General features: G+C 39.1%; 1 protein-coding gene across 15 annotated transcripts in view; it reads right to left on the minus strand.

The window, feature by feature from the left end:
* Positions 1 to 14,223, minus strand: part of kirrel3b (kirre like nephrin family adhesion molecule 3b) — a 225,514-nt gene that overhangs the window by 24,424 nt on the left and 186,867 nt on the right. For all 15 annotated transcript variants that reach the window (XM_081614154.1, XM_017308241.2, XM_008425956.3 and 12 more), the window contains 4 exons: positions 10,963 to 11,068; positions 3,422 to 3,570; positions 3,115 to 3,242; positions 1,703 to 1,829 (listed from right to left, as the gene is read on the minus strand). In XM_081614154.1, coding sequence (XP_081470280.1) covers positions 1,703 to 1,829; positions 3,115 to 3,242; positions 3,422 to 3,570; positions 10,963 to 11,068 — 510 coding nt within the window. The remainder of the gene's footprint in view (positions 1 to 1,702; positions 1,830 to 3,114; positions 3,243 to 3,421; positions 3,571 to 10,962; positions 11,069 to 14,223) is intronic.

Below are 14,223 nucleotides of genomic sequence, written 5' to 3' on the forward strand. Positions count from 1 at the left end.
ATTGGGGGTAAAAAAAGGCCTGACGAGAAGCGAGGTTCATTTGTGGATGAGATGGTGGCATGGGGCAATCAATGAATATCGGGTGAGAGCTCCCCACACGACGCCACTTCAACCGCGGTGTTTGCACAGTCGGACTATTTGATTTGCCTCAAGGTCTGGGTGAGAATTGACTCAAGATTCCTCAGAAAGTTAGGAAGAAGAGATGGAATTCAATTATTCAGAAGGCTAAAAAGAATGGCGGCTTTGAATGTCAAATGACAATTCGAGCGCGGAGGTTGGAGATACACAAAAAAAGGCAATGAACAAAGAGCATTAAGAAATAAAAAAGACTGCAGGGCATTCCAAATTCACTTGAAGGATTTCTACAGAGACCAAGTAAACATGTCATCTCAGCTTTGCCGCAGGTTTCCCAGAGTGCCCTGAGTTGTGTTGTAATCTTTATTAAAACAGTCCATCATCTTTCTTTCATGGCATCATTTTGAAAAACAACACAATCTCCATTAGTTGAGAAGAAAAAAAAAAAAGAGGTGCAATCAAAATAACAGCGAGTACAGTGGGTGAAACGTATTCAGTGTAAATAATAAAGCTGCAAAGAGAATGGCACACTAGGTTGCTATCAAAGGAATGGGAGACAATAGAAGTAGACGTGAATTTTCCTCTCTTGCAAGGGTTTAGACTTAATTCCTTTCCCAGAACGAGGGGGCTCCTTGCGGTTCATAGAAAGTCATGGTTCTGATCCTTTGCTTGAGGGAATGCTGGTATCTCGTTCCCTCTGATATGCAAAACCAGTGTCTGGGTTTGTGAAAAGGGAAACCTTTAAACAGCATGTTTGCCACTTGAAATATCTTCATCCCCAAATCAGCATGAGAGTTGCTTACAGGCAAAGCATTTTGTTAGCTTTCAAAGTGCGCAACGATCCAGTGCAAGTGTTAACAATATCCTTCTTTTTAGGTCTTGTTTTTGTCCAGTTTTCTCACAGATGGACACAGGGGGATATAAAAAAAAGAACAACATGTAAATCCCACAACTCAGACCCTCTGCCATGCTGAAGCATGCTCCATGAATATCAAGCACTGATAATGAAGTCATTTGTTTGAGAGTTGCCAGGTCTCCCACCAAGGCTGGTATTCATTAGTTAGTCAGTGCCTCAGAAAAAGGCAGCCTCCCTGTGACTCATGCTGAATCTAATTAGCATTTAAGCACATTTCACCTGTTTATGAAATGTAAGACCATGTCCTGAAAAGGCTAGTTTGTGTTTATTTTTTTTCTTCCTTTTATCATGGAAAGGCTTCACAGTAGTGAGACCTAATGAAAGGACTGTGTATTGTGCATCAAATTAGTTTGGTTAGAAAGCTTAATCTGCATGGGCATGTTTTTGTACCGTTTTTATGTGCTACATCTATTGGCGGGCATTATAATTCAAGGCCTGCGCTGGAAATTAACCACGTTTTCAAGAAAATGATATATCAAATGAAAGACTGCTGAAGAGAAACAGAATGTTATGTTAGAAGTTTCTCAGTGAATGGCGTCTGTGAGCTACGAAGGGAACAGAATGCTGACTACAGTGACAAATTGCTTTCTTGTTGTTGCTGTTGACCTCAGACCTCCAGATTCACACTGCTGTCTACGTTTTACAGACGACGGCTATGTGGAGGCCATCATGACCGGTTTGTGTGGGGGACACAACAGTGACACGACTCACCATTTACGGTGAGAGAGACTTCCTTCTCCCCGGCTCCGACACGTGGGACGACAGCGCGGCAGACATACTTCCCTGCGTCCTCTTGTCTCACGTTTTTCAGAGTTAGTAGGTTCTCATTACTAAGAACCTGTAGGCGAGAAAAATCCGTAAGTCATCAGCTGCAATGAGCCCGAAAGAGCCTTTGCATTTCTGATAGCAGTCAGGCAGGGCTAAGGAGGAAAAAGTACCAAGGCAGCACACGGACCACTTAATACCTTAAAGGGCAGCTCTTCTCAATTATTAAAATCCAATTTAGGGTCTGAGCTCAGTGGAGGAAAGGCTATGGCCTTTGATGTTGACAAAAGGAAAGGTGGAATGAGTCTGATTTTCTGGATCAAAGCAATGGCTCTCATGAGAGAGCAGGTCACAAAGATGGGGCGAAAAAAAAAAGTTTTAATAGACATTCAAAGCAATGTAGTTAACTCTTGAAAACCGTTTCCCATAGAGTATTCCATTTAGACCAATGGTTTCCAAATCCGGTTCTCAAATGTTAACCTCCTAGATGTCTTAGAACTTTTCTTGGTCTATCACAAAATATCGTAATGGTGAAATTGCATCTTGAATCAGACAAACATACACGCTCTGAAGAGACTTCTGTTTTGATTTATTCTTAATAATAATGGCTCACAACTCAAATTAATTGGACTATTGGAAAATAATGGTTAATTTAGAATTTAGGTTAATTTATGGTGTAGAGTTGACACCTGTTCGACAGAACATTACTGAGAGTCTCAAAGTTCATCACTATAAAAATTGTCTGAGAACATTATTTGGAAAGTTGAGTGACAAAAACTGCAGGCAAAAAAATGTGAACAAGCCATGGGGATAACCTCAGCTGTAAAATAATTCAGAGGAAAAGTGCATTCAACATCTGGGCTGCAGCTTAGAGTCGCTGCTTTAATAGCTACCCAGATATTTCAGGACATGAACTACAACTGTGGCAACATGTGCTTTGTTAGCCCTTCAGCAGAGCGATGGACTGATTGCACCCTTGCTATACTGTATTTACACAGCAGTTCATAATTAACACACCCAGATCCGCTGTTTAAACTATATATTGTTTAGTGCAAGGACACATAAAAATAATAATAATAAATTATATATATATATATATATTTTTTTTTTTGTTTTGTTTTTTTTTTTCCTCAAATATTTTAATTTTCCAAGATTTTACAAGCAACAATCCTAGAAAATAAATAAATAAATAAATAAATAAATAAATATTCTTACTTCTTGTGAGATCTATGAAATATATTAGTTTCATTTTTTGAATTGAATTTTAATGTATTCACTTTTGGATCATTTATGAAGATGTGCCTGTATTTGGATATTTACATTTCAGAGAGGTAAATTCTGTGAAAAATGACACTTACCACTCCAGAGCCTCTTTTCATCCACACTATGGTCAGAGAAGGGTTTCCTGTCCAAGCACAGTTGAAAATGGCCTCAGATCCCAGGTCAACTTGCAAGGACTGAGGTTCGGCAGCCATACGAGGCCCAACTGTTGGAATAAAAAACCCACAATAAATGATATAAAGTACTAATATCTAAGAATGACGTGCTTCAATCTCTGGAGCTTAGCAAAAGAAAGAAAAGGAAAAAGACAGCAAACATGTAGGACTTTGCATTATTGTAAAGTTGTTTATTTACACAGGCACGCTAGAGAATTTCATCACTCACAGTATACATCGACGTTCCGACTGACGTTGGTGCTGCCAAGCGAGTTAGTAACTTCACAAGAAACAGGCTCTGTGAAGAAAGAGTGGTCCACGATAACCTCATAGGTGTCCCCAGAGACCTCCTTAAGCATGTTCCCGCCTTTGGCCCACCTGAGATGAAGAGCAGATGGTGGAAAAGAAGGGAAGATTGGTGAAGAACGAATGAATGGGTTAAGGGTAAAGACAGCTTTCTCCCATCCCCTTCCGTCAATATAGTTCTTTTGGGTGAATAAATCACAGTTCTGGGGCAGGTTTTCTACGCTGGCTTCAGCACATTTTTGTGGCAGCTCTCCATGCAATGACAAGCTTTCTGGCAACTCAGAGCAGACAGCACGTTCCTCATTACACCAGACAGAGAGCAGCGCAGAGCGCCAACCAAGACAAACAAATCACAGAATGACAAATAGGTAGCTCTCCCACCTTTGAAGACTTTGCTAGAGACATACTGTATTAAACACAACAGCTGACATTAATGAATTGACTTGGGATCACTTGGAAAACAAACAAAAGAAAAAGCATCTGCTTGTGTTTTTGAATGATATATTTCATGACATGCCACATGTGTTAAGGTAAGACGTTGATGATGCCACGGGCAGCTGTGCCCCACTCTGCATGCATTGTTTTGGCTTTCAGCTGCTTCAAAAGACAAGGCCCATTTATAAAAATGAAGCAAAGGTGTCTTCAGATGTATTGGTTCCCCTTAGAAAATTTAGATGGCGCTGTGGGACACCCAGTGCATGATGCACGATGAAAACATCCATAGAAGACAAGTGTCTGCATGCTGATACGGCAAATGAGTACGCAACCGGCGCCTGTCTCAATTTTCTCTCTCTGCCAGTCCTGAGGAGAGTTTCCATGGGATGGGGAGCTAATTTGTTTTCCATGAGTAAGCTAGCCTCATGCTTGACTAAAATGCTATCATTTAAATGAGAACAGATTACCTCATTCAATCAGTAGCTCAAGTGAAGCAGAATTCTAATTGGGCTTTGCATTTTGTTTTTTTTAGGTTCATTTATGTTTTACAGCAGAACTGCTCATAACTTGCTTTTTGCCTGATGATAAGAGCTGCTCTGGCACCGCTGCACACAGATCTGGGGTTGTTTGGTGTTTATTTCATTCTAGTTTGATCATTCTGTATTCTTCAGTTTCTTTTTCATTAGATCAGTCTTGTTTCTGTTTGGCTTTAATTCAGTTCTTCCTTAGCGATTCTAGTTTATGTTTAGTTAAATTGTTTCTTTGGTCTAGTTTTTCTTCAGTGTTAGATTTATTTCCTAGTTTGTGTACTCTCCCTCGTCCCCTGTGCCACTTTCGTTCTCTCTCCTCAATTTGCCTTGTACTCGCTCCTCTCACACCTGCAACCCGTTTCTAATCAACCACCTGTTTCTTGTTTGGTAAACAACCTCCCCAAGTTACTCATGCTCTGTCTCACCTTGCTGGTTCCTCCCATCACATCCCATTACTAACCCGGTCTGCTCTGCGTTCTGCTCGTGTCTCCTTGCTGGATTTTTTTCTCTTTGGTTTTGCTCTGGCTCCCTGTGTTCCCTGTGCTTTCTGTAAGTGTTTTTGTTCATCATTTTTATTAAACATCCTTCATTTACAAGCTGCCTCTTTCGTTCTGCATTTGTTTCCACAATCAACCTACAACACATCATAAATTCAATTATAGTGCTCTGTTTTGCAGTGCTTTATGTGAATAAATACCACAAATTATTGTGATAAATGTCCTAACTGCAAGTTAAACACTTAGAAAAAATAAAACGGAGAAATACTCTGTTTAGCCTTCCTGTTATCTGCTGAAAGTCTTGCTCTCTCTCACTATTCAGAAGCATAACATAACATAAAGCCAAACTATGACGAGCATGAACCTGACACCACCATGCTTCATGGACAGGACAGTTTGTTCAGGGTCATGAAGACAAAAAATAAAATGTATATCTTATCTGATCAAATCACTTTCTTTCACCTCTTCACATTTTAAATTATGCTGACAGTAAATTCATCTTTTTCTTTCCAGCTCACTATTATTTACTACTTTTTATTGATCTGTCTCATACGTTCTAGTAAAAAAAAACATTGTAGTACAGGGTTGTAACATGATAATATGCGAGAAGATCACAATGTATAATTACTCGCAAGTAACTACTACACAACTACAAGTTGAACTGTTTCATTTGAGCTACATTGTTAGGGATACATTACACTGTAATCAGTACTGTTGCTTCACAGGCTGTTGGCTCTTGGCTATGTGGGGTTGGCATGTCCAGTGTATTACTTTGCCTTTTACCCCTTGACACCTTGGATGCACTCCAGCACCTGCTTTAAAATTGATGCTACATAGTCAAAACAAATTGACTGGACTTCACCCCTGAACATTAACTACTTAGCTTCAGTTTGAAGGGTGAAGTTGATCAAGATGTACTTGCAGAATAAGGTATTAATCACACTGGCAGTGCTGTAATTATAATGAGGGCAAGGACAGTGATAAATGGTAAGGTAAAAATGAAAGTGACAACGTTGACAAGAAATAAAATAATAGTAGGAAAATGCTTTTTTTTTTTTCCTTTATGACTGCTTCCTGGACTGGTACCAGTTCTCAGAAAACCACCAAAGGTCTTAATACCCCCCCCTTAAAAATGTGCAAAATAACTGTGAAGACGGTGACACATGGGGCAATAAAATTAGGAAACAATAAAACTGTTTCTGCTGCCACTTTATAAGCCAAAACTGCAGGAGTCATAATGGGTTAAGCACAGATGTTTGGGCAGCCGGCTGCTCCCGAGATGAGGTTGCAGCTGCCAGGTTAGGGAGCCCCTGACAGCGTTAGGGGGAACTGAGACAGAATACCGTCGTCCTCGGGGAGCAAGAGAGCTCTGTTGGTGTGCTGGGCCATGTCCAAAACTCATGTCTAAACATAGCTAGCCTTAGGTAACAAGAAACACCTGCGTTCCCTTTGGGAGGGTTAAAGGGCCAATGCAAGGCTTGCTCAATAGCTGACTCAGTCTACACCGCCGTGTTGTATTCAGGGATTTCATTCAGACAAAAGCTGTGAATTCTGTCTGCCTGGGTGTGTCTGCAGCAGCATGGATCAGCGTGTGAGTTACAGCTGTTTATGTTTGGTGAAAGGTGTTTAAATTAACACTGTTCCAGACATAAAAAGGTCTGCTGTTAATGGAAGCAGAAGATGAAAGTGAAACAGAGAAGGAGATTTTGCATTTGCCAATCGTTATTAGGGCAATAAAAGACTAGCAATTAAATTAGGCGGATATCTGTGCCATCAGCTTCAAGGTGCACAGTAAATCAGGACTCATAGCTATTATCAACATGGTTAAGCACGGCACAGTGCCGTTCTAGTCCACCTTCCATGCATTTTAAAACGGAAGATTTCTGTCACTGTGATATTGAAAATATGCAAGCTCAGAAACAGCGTCCAGCTCTTTTCACATAGCCGTAAAAAGACTGCATCTCTGATGATCTCGCAAGAAATTAAATCAAGGTCCCCACTTGTAGCCCAGTATTTCAAAAGGGTACAAAAGAAAACAAAGTAGAGAAACTTGAATGTCGACAGGTATGAATGATATTAAAATGATCAGGAATATCATTTCTCTGCTGGACGTTGTTCGTTTTTCTTGATTCTATTTGCATTTTCCAAATATCTTCCATCATGGTTTTATTGAGCACTGGCAACACCAACAGTTTTTTCCTTATTTGCATATTTACAAAAACAAAGCATGCAATTTTTCTTCTTTTATATTTTTTATATTTTGTTTTCTACCAAGTACCTAAAGTGCTGATGAGCAAAGAATTTATAAACAGTGGAAGGTTTTTCAATGCTTTGCATCATTAGGTAATACAACAATGAAATTTGAAAAACTACTTTTTGACTTAAAATAAGTCTCATATACTGTATTAACTATAGATGAAATAGGATGTCAAGTTTGTGAAACTCTGCGAAGCCTTTCCAAATTGCTGACTTTGTTCACCAAACAAATTGTCCCACTAATTCAGCCCTTTGTGAGACAGTCATAACCGTAAGGAGACATATTCTGGTGTTTTAATACCACAAGATCTCAAGTTTCCAGGCACTACACTGAGAATCTCAAGCAATTACTTGACTTTTTGGTAAAAACACTCTTTGTTGCTGTGTGTTGCTTGTACTTGCAAAAAAGAAGTATTACAATACAGTGAGTATACAGCAAGGTAGAGTTTTTAAATGAAAACATCCAAAAACTAGCACTGAAAACAAAAATGATATGTTGCATTACACATGGAGGTGCATTTTTTATTTCTATTTCCAAGTGAATAAGCGCCTACAGTGGACACGGATGTGGTTAACTCTGCATGTATAAGAACTTTAGGATTTCCTATGTTAACCTTTGTGTTGGAGCCTTTATACCAGAATAGACTTCTTACAGACATACCGGTTCTAAGATGTTTGAGATGTCACTTTTTTCTTTTCAAAAAGTAGATTTATCCAGCACTTTTCAAGTCTTCCTGAACACTTAAAACCCTTTCTCACTACAGGTTACAACCAGCAGTTCACACACAGAGCAGCAGATTGCAGGTAAGCAAATGACTGCCTGTACTCCTGTTCTACTCTTTAAATCACCACACCTGGATTTGTTTTCTCATTCTTTTTTTTTTTCTGGGGAAAAGTTCTGTGGAAAGAGCTCAATTTTTTTTCTCCTGCCTTAACACAGTTTTATTAAAATGCCGTTGCAGTCACAATGGGTCTCAGGCAGCTGGAGGCGCTATGCTTTTGACTATTGCCCCGCAGTATCTTGGGTGTATGTCTCAAGTGTCTATTGGAAGATGTTACGATGGTGCAGTGCATATAGGGAATGGATGACTCTCTGGGGAACGGAAAAGAGGCCATCCGTCTAAGAACTACTCTGTCTTTGGGCTCTATCTGATCTGTGGAAGACAGTGTATTAGCACTGAATAATGGTCCCACACTGCTTGACCAGCTTTCTGCACTCCATGATGATCTTGCTCTCAGAGGGAGACTGCGTGCGGGCATCTACATAGATGAGGTCCCCCAGGCAAATATTATTATGGACGCTTAAAATTTCTTGTCTACTGTGCTGTAGAGGAAATGGCACAGCAAGGCGTTAGAGCATTGTTAAATCTAAACAGGTGACCATGAAAACCTGGTGAAGGGTAAAACCTAGTAGAAAAGGTTATTAGATTTACTTTAAAAATGTATTCATGGTGAATTGCTAGTGTAACAAGTGGAGGAACATATTTTAAAGTAGAAAAAGGATGTTTTCAATCCATTTTGGTTTTATCCTTCAACCGATTCTTTTATTCTATAGATTGTTATGGTGGAGGAATATGTCAGCTGCCATAGAGTCGAATCTCTTTATACCCTGTGGAGAGGTCTGATTCTAGCATTGATCCAGCCTTGTAGCCTCTGCAGGTGAAAAAGATGATCTGTCTGTGCTGTTCACAGACAAAGTCTAACGCATACACGCACCTTGTTTTCCACAATATCACTGCCCTTTCTCCCGCATTCTTTTCTTTTTTTTTTTCCAAAGTGCATGATCTATACAACAAAAGCAACATCTCTGTTTTGCCACCTGTGAGTGTGTTGTACACCCATTTCATTTCCCAGTACCATTACAAGATTCAGAGCCAGGCCAATTGCTTTTGCTATTGATTTGACTCCATTTATTTTTCTGCTCAGATTTAAAAACCTCCCACACAGTGAACCATCTCTTGACAAATCACTTTAGTACTCCTCATGTGGAGGGCCATACAGGATTTGTAAGAACAACAGAGGTGCATTTTCTTGCTTCATCAGAGTTGAAGATGTTAGAAAGAAGTGGATAGATTTTAACAAGTATATATTGTGATGTTCTCATTTTTTTATGTTTTTACTTCTCATTATGTAGTTCACTTTGTATCCATATGTTTATCCAGTGTCTGATTGTATTTATTTTGGTTGCTAAGTATTAAGTACAATAAGTAAATAAGAAGAAATAATCACAAAGATGCTTAAATCTAAAAAATAACGTGGGCTGGGCCATTGAATTTTTGTTAAATATGAAAGATTATGACTATGATGAACCTCTTACATTATTTGTTATAGCCACATGTAGTGAAGGCTGAAGGTTTGAAGGTTCATAAAGAGACAGAAGCCAATTTCTATGCTATGATGCAACATTATTTGAAATGGTTTGTGGTATATACAGCATTTTTATAACATAGTTACTTGATTGTGACATAAAATGTGCCTGTATAACACATAATACCCCCGTTTGAGACACGATTCCTAATCAAAACTCTACATTTCTCCACACCAAATTTTGCAAAGACACACACCATTAAGAAGAAGATGACTGGATGGATAGATGGAATGTGGATCAATGTTTTTATGCACTGAATTAAAAACACAACAAAATATCAGAAAACTTTGCCTTTAGACCCCAACATCATTCATGTTTGTGACAGGGACACAAATGAACTGAAAAAACTGTTTTTTATCAAAGTTCAGAAACAAAAACGTTGTTCTTCAAACTCTTACAGAGTCTGAAAACAAGAATATATGGCCAACTCATCTGCTCAAGAGCAATCTTGAATACATTCAAATGATTGGTCACCAGCAGTCTGATCTATATTTTTGTGGACAAAAGAAGAACCTTTAGCATTATGGTTCTGATGCCTTTTTAATGTCACCTCTTAGTAGAGTTGATATTCAGAAAAGGGAAATCAGCACATGATGAGGGACTGAATTTTGATTAATGGTTTGCTCTTTTCCTTCTGCCTCTCCCGTTGTTTCTCATTTGATAATTGCATATTTTAACTTGCTTCCAAATAAATTTTGCTTCCTCATTTTAGCAATATTAACATTTCTTGTGTGGGTGAAAACACATTATTTCTTTACGACGGGCAACTTCAACTATTTCAGATTGTCATTTGTAAAACGAGAAATAAAAGCCTAGAATCACCCATTACCACTGCACAAAGCTGGCAGATCCCTGGGGCAGGTGCTGTCTTAACACATAATTTCATGGGGAAAAAAGCAGCAATTTTGACATCTTCCTCAGATGTCACGCAAATTAGATTTTCAGCTTTCCTCCGACACACTCATGGACATTTAAAGTTCAAGGGAGATGATGTGACCATAAAGCAAATAGTTGTGGAACAAAGCTCTGTATTATTTTACTGCAGCCCAGTGAAACATGACACGCTTTCCCAAATGGTTTTTCTGTAATATGTTTCCATTATATTTTTCAGCAGTGTTTCATTGTTTTGTGTCCTCTCATAACAAGTATGAGGTGAGGTAATGGTGCAATGGTATTATAAGGTGTCTGACAAAGATTAATACCATCAATATTGTGTTAAATTTTGTGCCATGTGAAAATTATTTTTCGCCTTCTACATCGATCAGAAAATATCTCATTAAGTGCGTCTCTCCTCATCCTTCAATATTTTATAGGATCTTTAAAGCTTTGTGGATGACTTATGTGTGGGCACTGGAGTCACGGCTTGCTATAGACTCACCTGTAGAGCGAAACGGGAGGGTTGGCCTTTGCAGAGCAGTGGAATTTCACAAGGTTGCCCTCCAAAACGGGTTGAGGCTCCACTGAGAGATTGACAAGAGGGAGATCTATAAAAACAGGGATGCACAAAGACAAGCAATTACTCAACTGGCATCCTCAAACGCGGTGCAGTGAATTGTAAGCTTTGAAAACATTTCTCGTTGCTGATGTTGTTGATGACTAAATGGCAGAAAGAAAAAAACAGTAGAAAAAGAGGAATACTTTCAGTTTAATTGTGGTATCCTGTGTTGATAACGTATCGGATGGAGATGGTTATTCCATAACTTTTAAATGATCTGTATTTGACTACCTGATGACACATCTCAACATCTGTTAGTGACATACTGTATGGTTTTTGTTAACTGTATTCCCAGCAAGCAGCACCGCTGAAATTTGCTCAGCCAGTTGAAAAAGTAATGACCACACCACATCCTGTGTGCATGGCTTTCAAAAATGTATTCAAACTATCACTTGTTGACCAACTACTTGCATGTTTCAACTTTTACTTTTGCCAATTCTTCTTTTGCAGCTAGCTCTTTATCACTTAAGGTTTTGAGGCTTTCGGTCATAATCCTAATTATTAGCTCTTACCACATATTCTCTTTGGGATTCCAGCTGAAACTCTGGCAAGGCCACTTCAAAATGAAACATTATCTCCAGTTAGAAAAACATGTTGATCAGGTCAAAATATCACTTAAATCTAAATCTGTCAGCCATATAAATAATTTTGGACTTAGTTTTGATTGTCCTGATGTATATGTTAACAGCCAATAAGCCCAAATGTGTCTGGTTTTAAACGAGTCACATCTGTATCATTGACAAAAGAATCCTGATTAGGATGTTCCCAGGTGTGAAATGTCAACCTTGTAGTATCTACACCACTTATGGAACTACATCTGAGAAGGATATAATATTCATAACATTAATACTATTATTCGTATAATCTTTCAGTAAACAATGCCACGTCGTGGTACTGTTTAGAGCAATTTTAGAGCAGGTTTGACAACTTATCTCAGTCTGTCAGAGAATTATCCCGGGATAACTATGTCTCAGTTTTAATACCCCTGCAGCCCACACTTCTTAAAGCTCATGTTGCTAAAAAACACTGAGGTTGTTTCTTATAAATTGGATGTTTATGTCTATGTTTCTGCTATCACATATCCCTACTTTTCATATGTGAAGCAATAAAAATGAAACCCTTAACTGATAGTGGATTTCACTGCGCAAGAATCTTCAAGCAGGAAATAGTCCACGGCAAAATTCACAGCAATTAAAACAACAAGGAACCTCAGCGGTGCAGTGCAAATTGTAATAGTTCTGAACATTGCAAACATTCAGATTATGCAAATTCAATAAACAACTTAATTTATCCTAATTGACAAAGGTAGGATTCTTTTTGAAGATACAGCTTCATTTCCATATCAACCTGTCCCACGTGAAGCAAACAAAGCTATTTACCTCACAAATTTGGAGGATGAATTTAATTATTTATTTATAACTAAAGCTATTTGTCAGGCTTTTTAAATGCAATGTAGGTGTATTTTGTTCATAGCTGCAAACACAGCAAGGTAGATCATAATTACCAGTTGGTCTAGCAATTAGTGCTGTAAGTGCTTTACTGTTAATGGAAAATACATTGGAAAGTGTCAACAATTTCTTTTTACTGTACATTTGCTTTAAATAATAGAAAAATAAAGGGTCTTCACTCAATTTTTTTGTTCTTTCATGCAGTTTTCCTTCTTTGCCTTGTGGTAGCAAACTGGTGAGTTATCCTGGACAGTCAACAAGTCACAAGGGGAAAACTGGCTCTGGGTTTGAAGCTAGCCATCTGTTTAAAAAGTAGATCTGCTCTGTGTTTAGCTACACTAAAGTTATAACCAGGAACTGTGTTTGGCTGCGGATGAAGGGCACAGCAGTGAGAACAGAAATCCGCTGAGGATGAAACAAAAAAGGAGCACACAAACAAGCTTTAATGTAGCCAGGCATCTCTGTGTATGGCTATGGAGAGGGAATCTGTAAGCATGTTTATGGGTCGGCACCAAATGTCGAAAAACTGCTTATTACCCCGTAGCTGTGCAGATGCTCAAGGCTGGCTCAGCTGCCACAAAACCCCAGAGAGGAATTGGTCCAGGTGCCATATTCTTTCCCTACTTACACGCCATATCCCCCATCAGTGGAACGTTCCCCTCCAGGACAACTCCACCACCCCTCACCAACCACTTCACCACCTTGAAATCCATGAGCTCCACCTGTGCCAGGTCTCTCCAGGCCAGTAAAGAAAACAACAACATTGCAAAACCCAAAAAGACTGCAGGCTAACTCAACAAGCAAGTATCCCTAGGTACTGAGCAGCCAGCTGTGTGTGCCTAGGCATTTGCATGCTTGTGTGAATATGAGGGGGGACTGTACAGGGGGGCATGGATGTGCATCATAATAAAACCGGAAACTCATCCTTGCCTGGAGCAATGGTGTTATCCACTCAGTAGGTGGTTTAAAGCATTGTGGGTGGTTAAATCCGTGAAAGGAAATGTGGGTAAAAGCAACCTAAGGGGCAAACTGACAGGTGTGGCTGCAGTGGAGGTGGCACTAAAAAAAAATCTGTAGGAATCTGGGAGCACAGACAGAAAGAGAGACAGACATCAAAAGACAGGGGGAGATCTAAAGGCATCTTCTGTGCTAATAGACATAGCAATGCAGATGCTAATTCAGAGGCTGCTTGCACTAAACTCTTCCTATATGGGCCTTTTTAATCATGATATCCTTCTTCTTGCTGCCAACTGACTTCTAAAGACTCAAATGCTCATTACTGTCAATCTGACCACAAAATCAATGTTCTTTTGAAATGCCTGAACCAGCCTCCGTTCTGAGGAAAAAAAAAAAACAAAAAAACTCCCATGTCCCTCTCAGCAAGAGTTAATGTCATGATGAATTTCATTTGTTGATAGTTCCATCTCTCAATCACTTTAATTGACAGCATTGGTAGCATCAGCTGTCAAAAGTTCTGTCTCTATGTTTGAATTAGGAACTAAAACACCTTTTCCCACTTTTGACCTTCATAACATGACCAACATCTGTTTAGTAAAGTGAATATGTTGATGGGTAAGTGCAATGAGTTGACGAGTTGGGCATTTGAGGCAACGCTATGAGGGGCCGTTTAGGACAAAATCTATGTTTTGTCTCTCACACACTACAAGAAACTCACGCACACTCCAAATAAACATCA

Source organism: Poecilia reticulata, chromosome 13 (genome assembly GCF_904066995.2).
Source record: "Poecilia reticulata chromosome 13, P_reticulata-male-v2, whole genome shotgun sequence".
Lineage (NCBI taxonomy): Eukaryota > Metazoa > Chordata > Actinopteri > Cyprinodontiformes > Poeciliidae > Poecilia > Poecilia reticulata.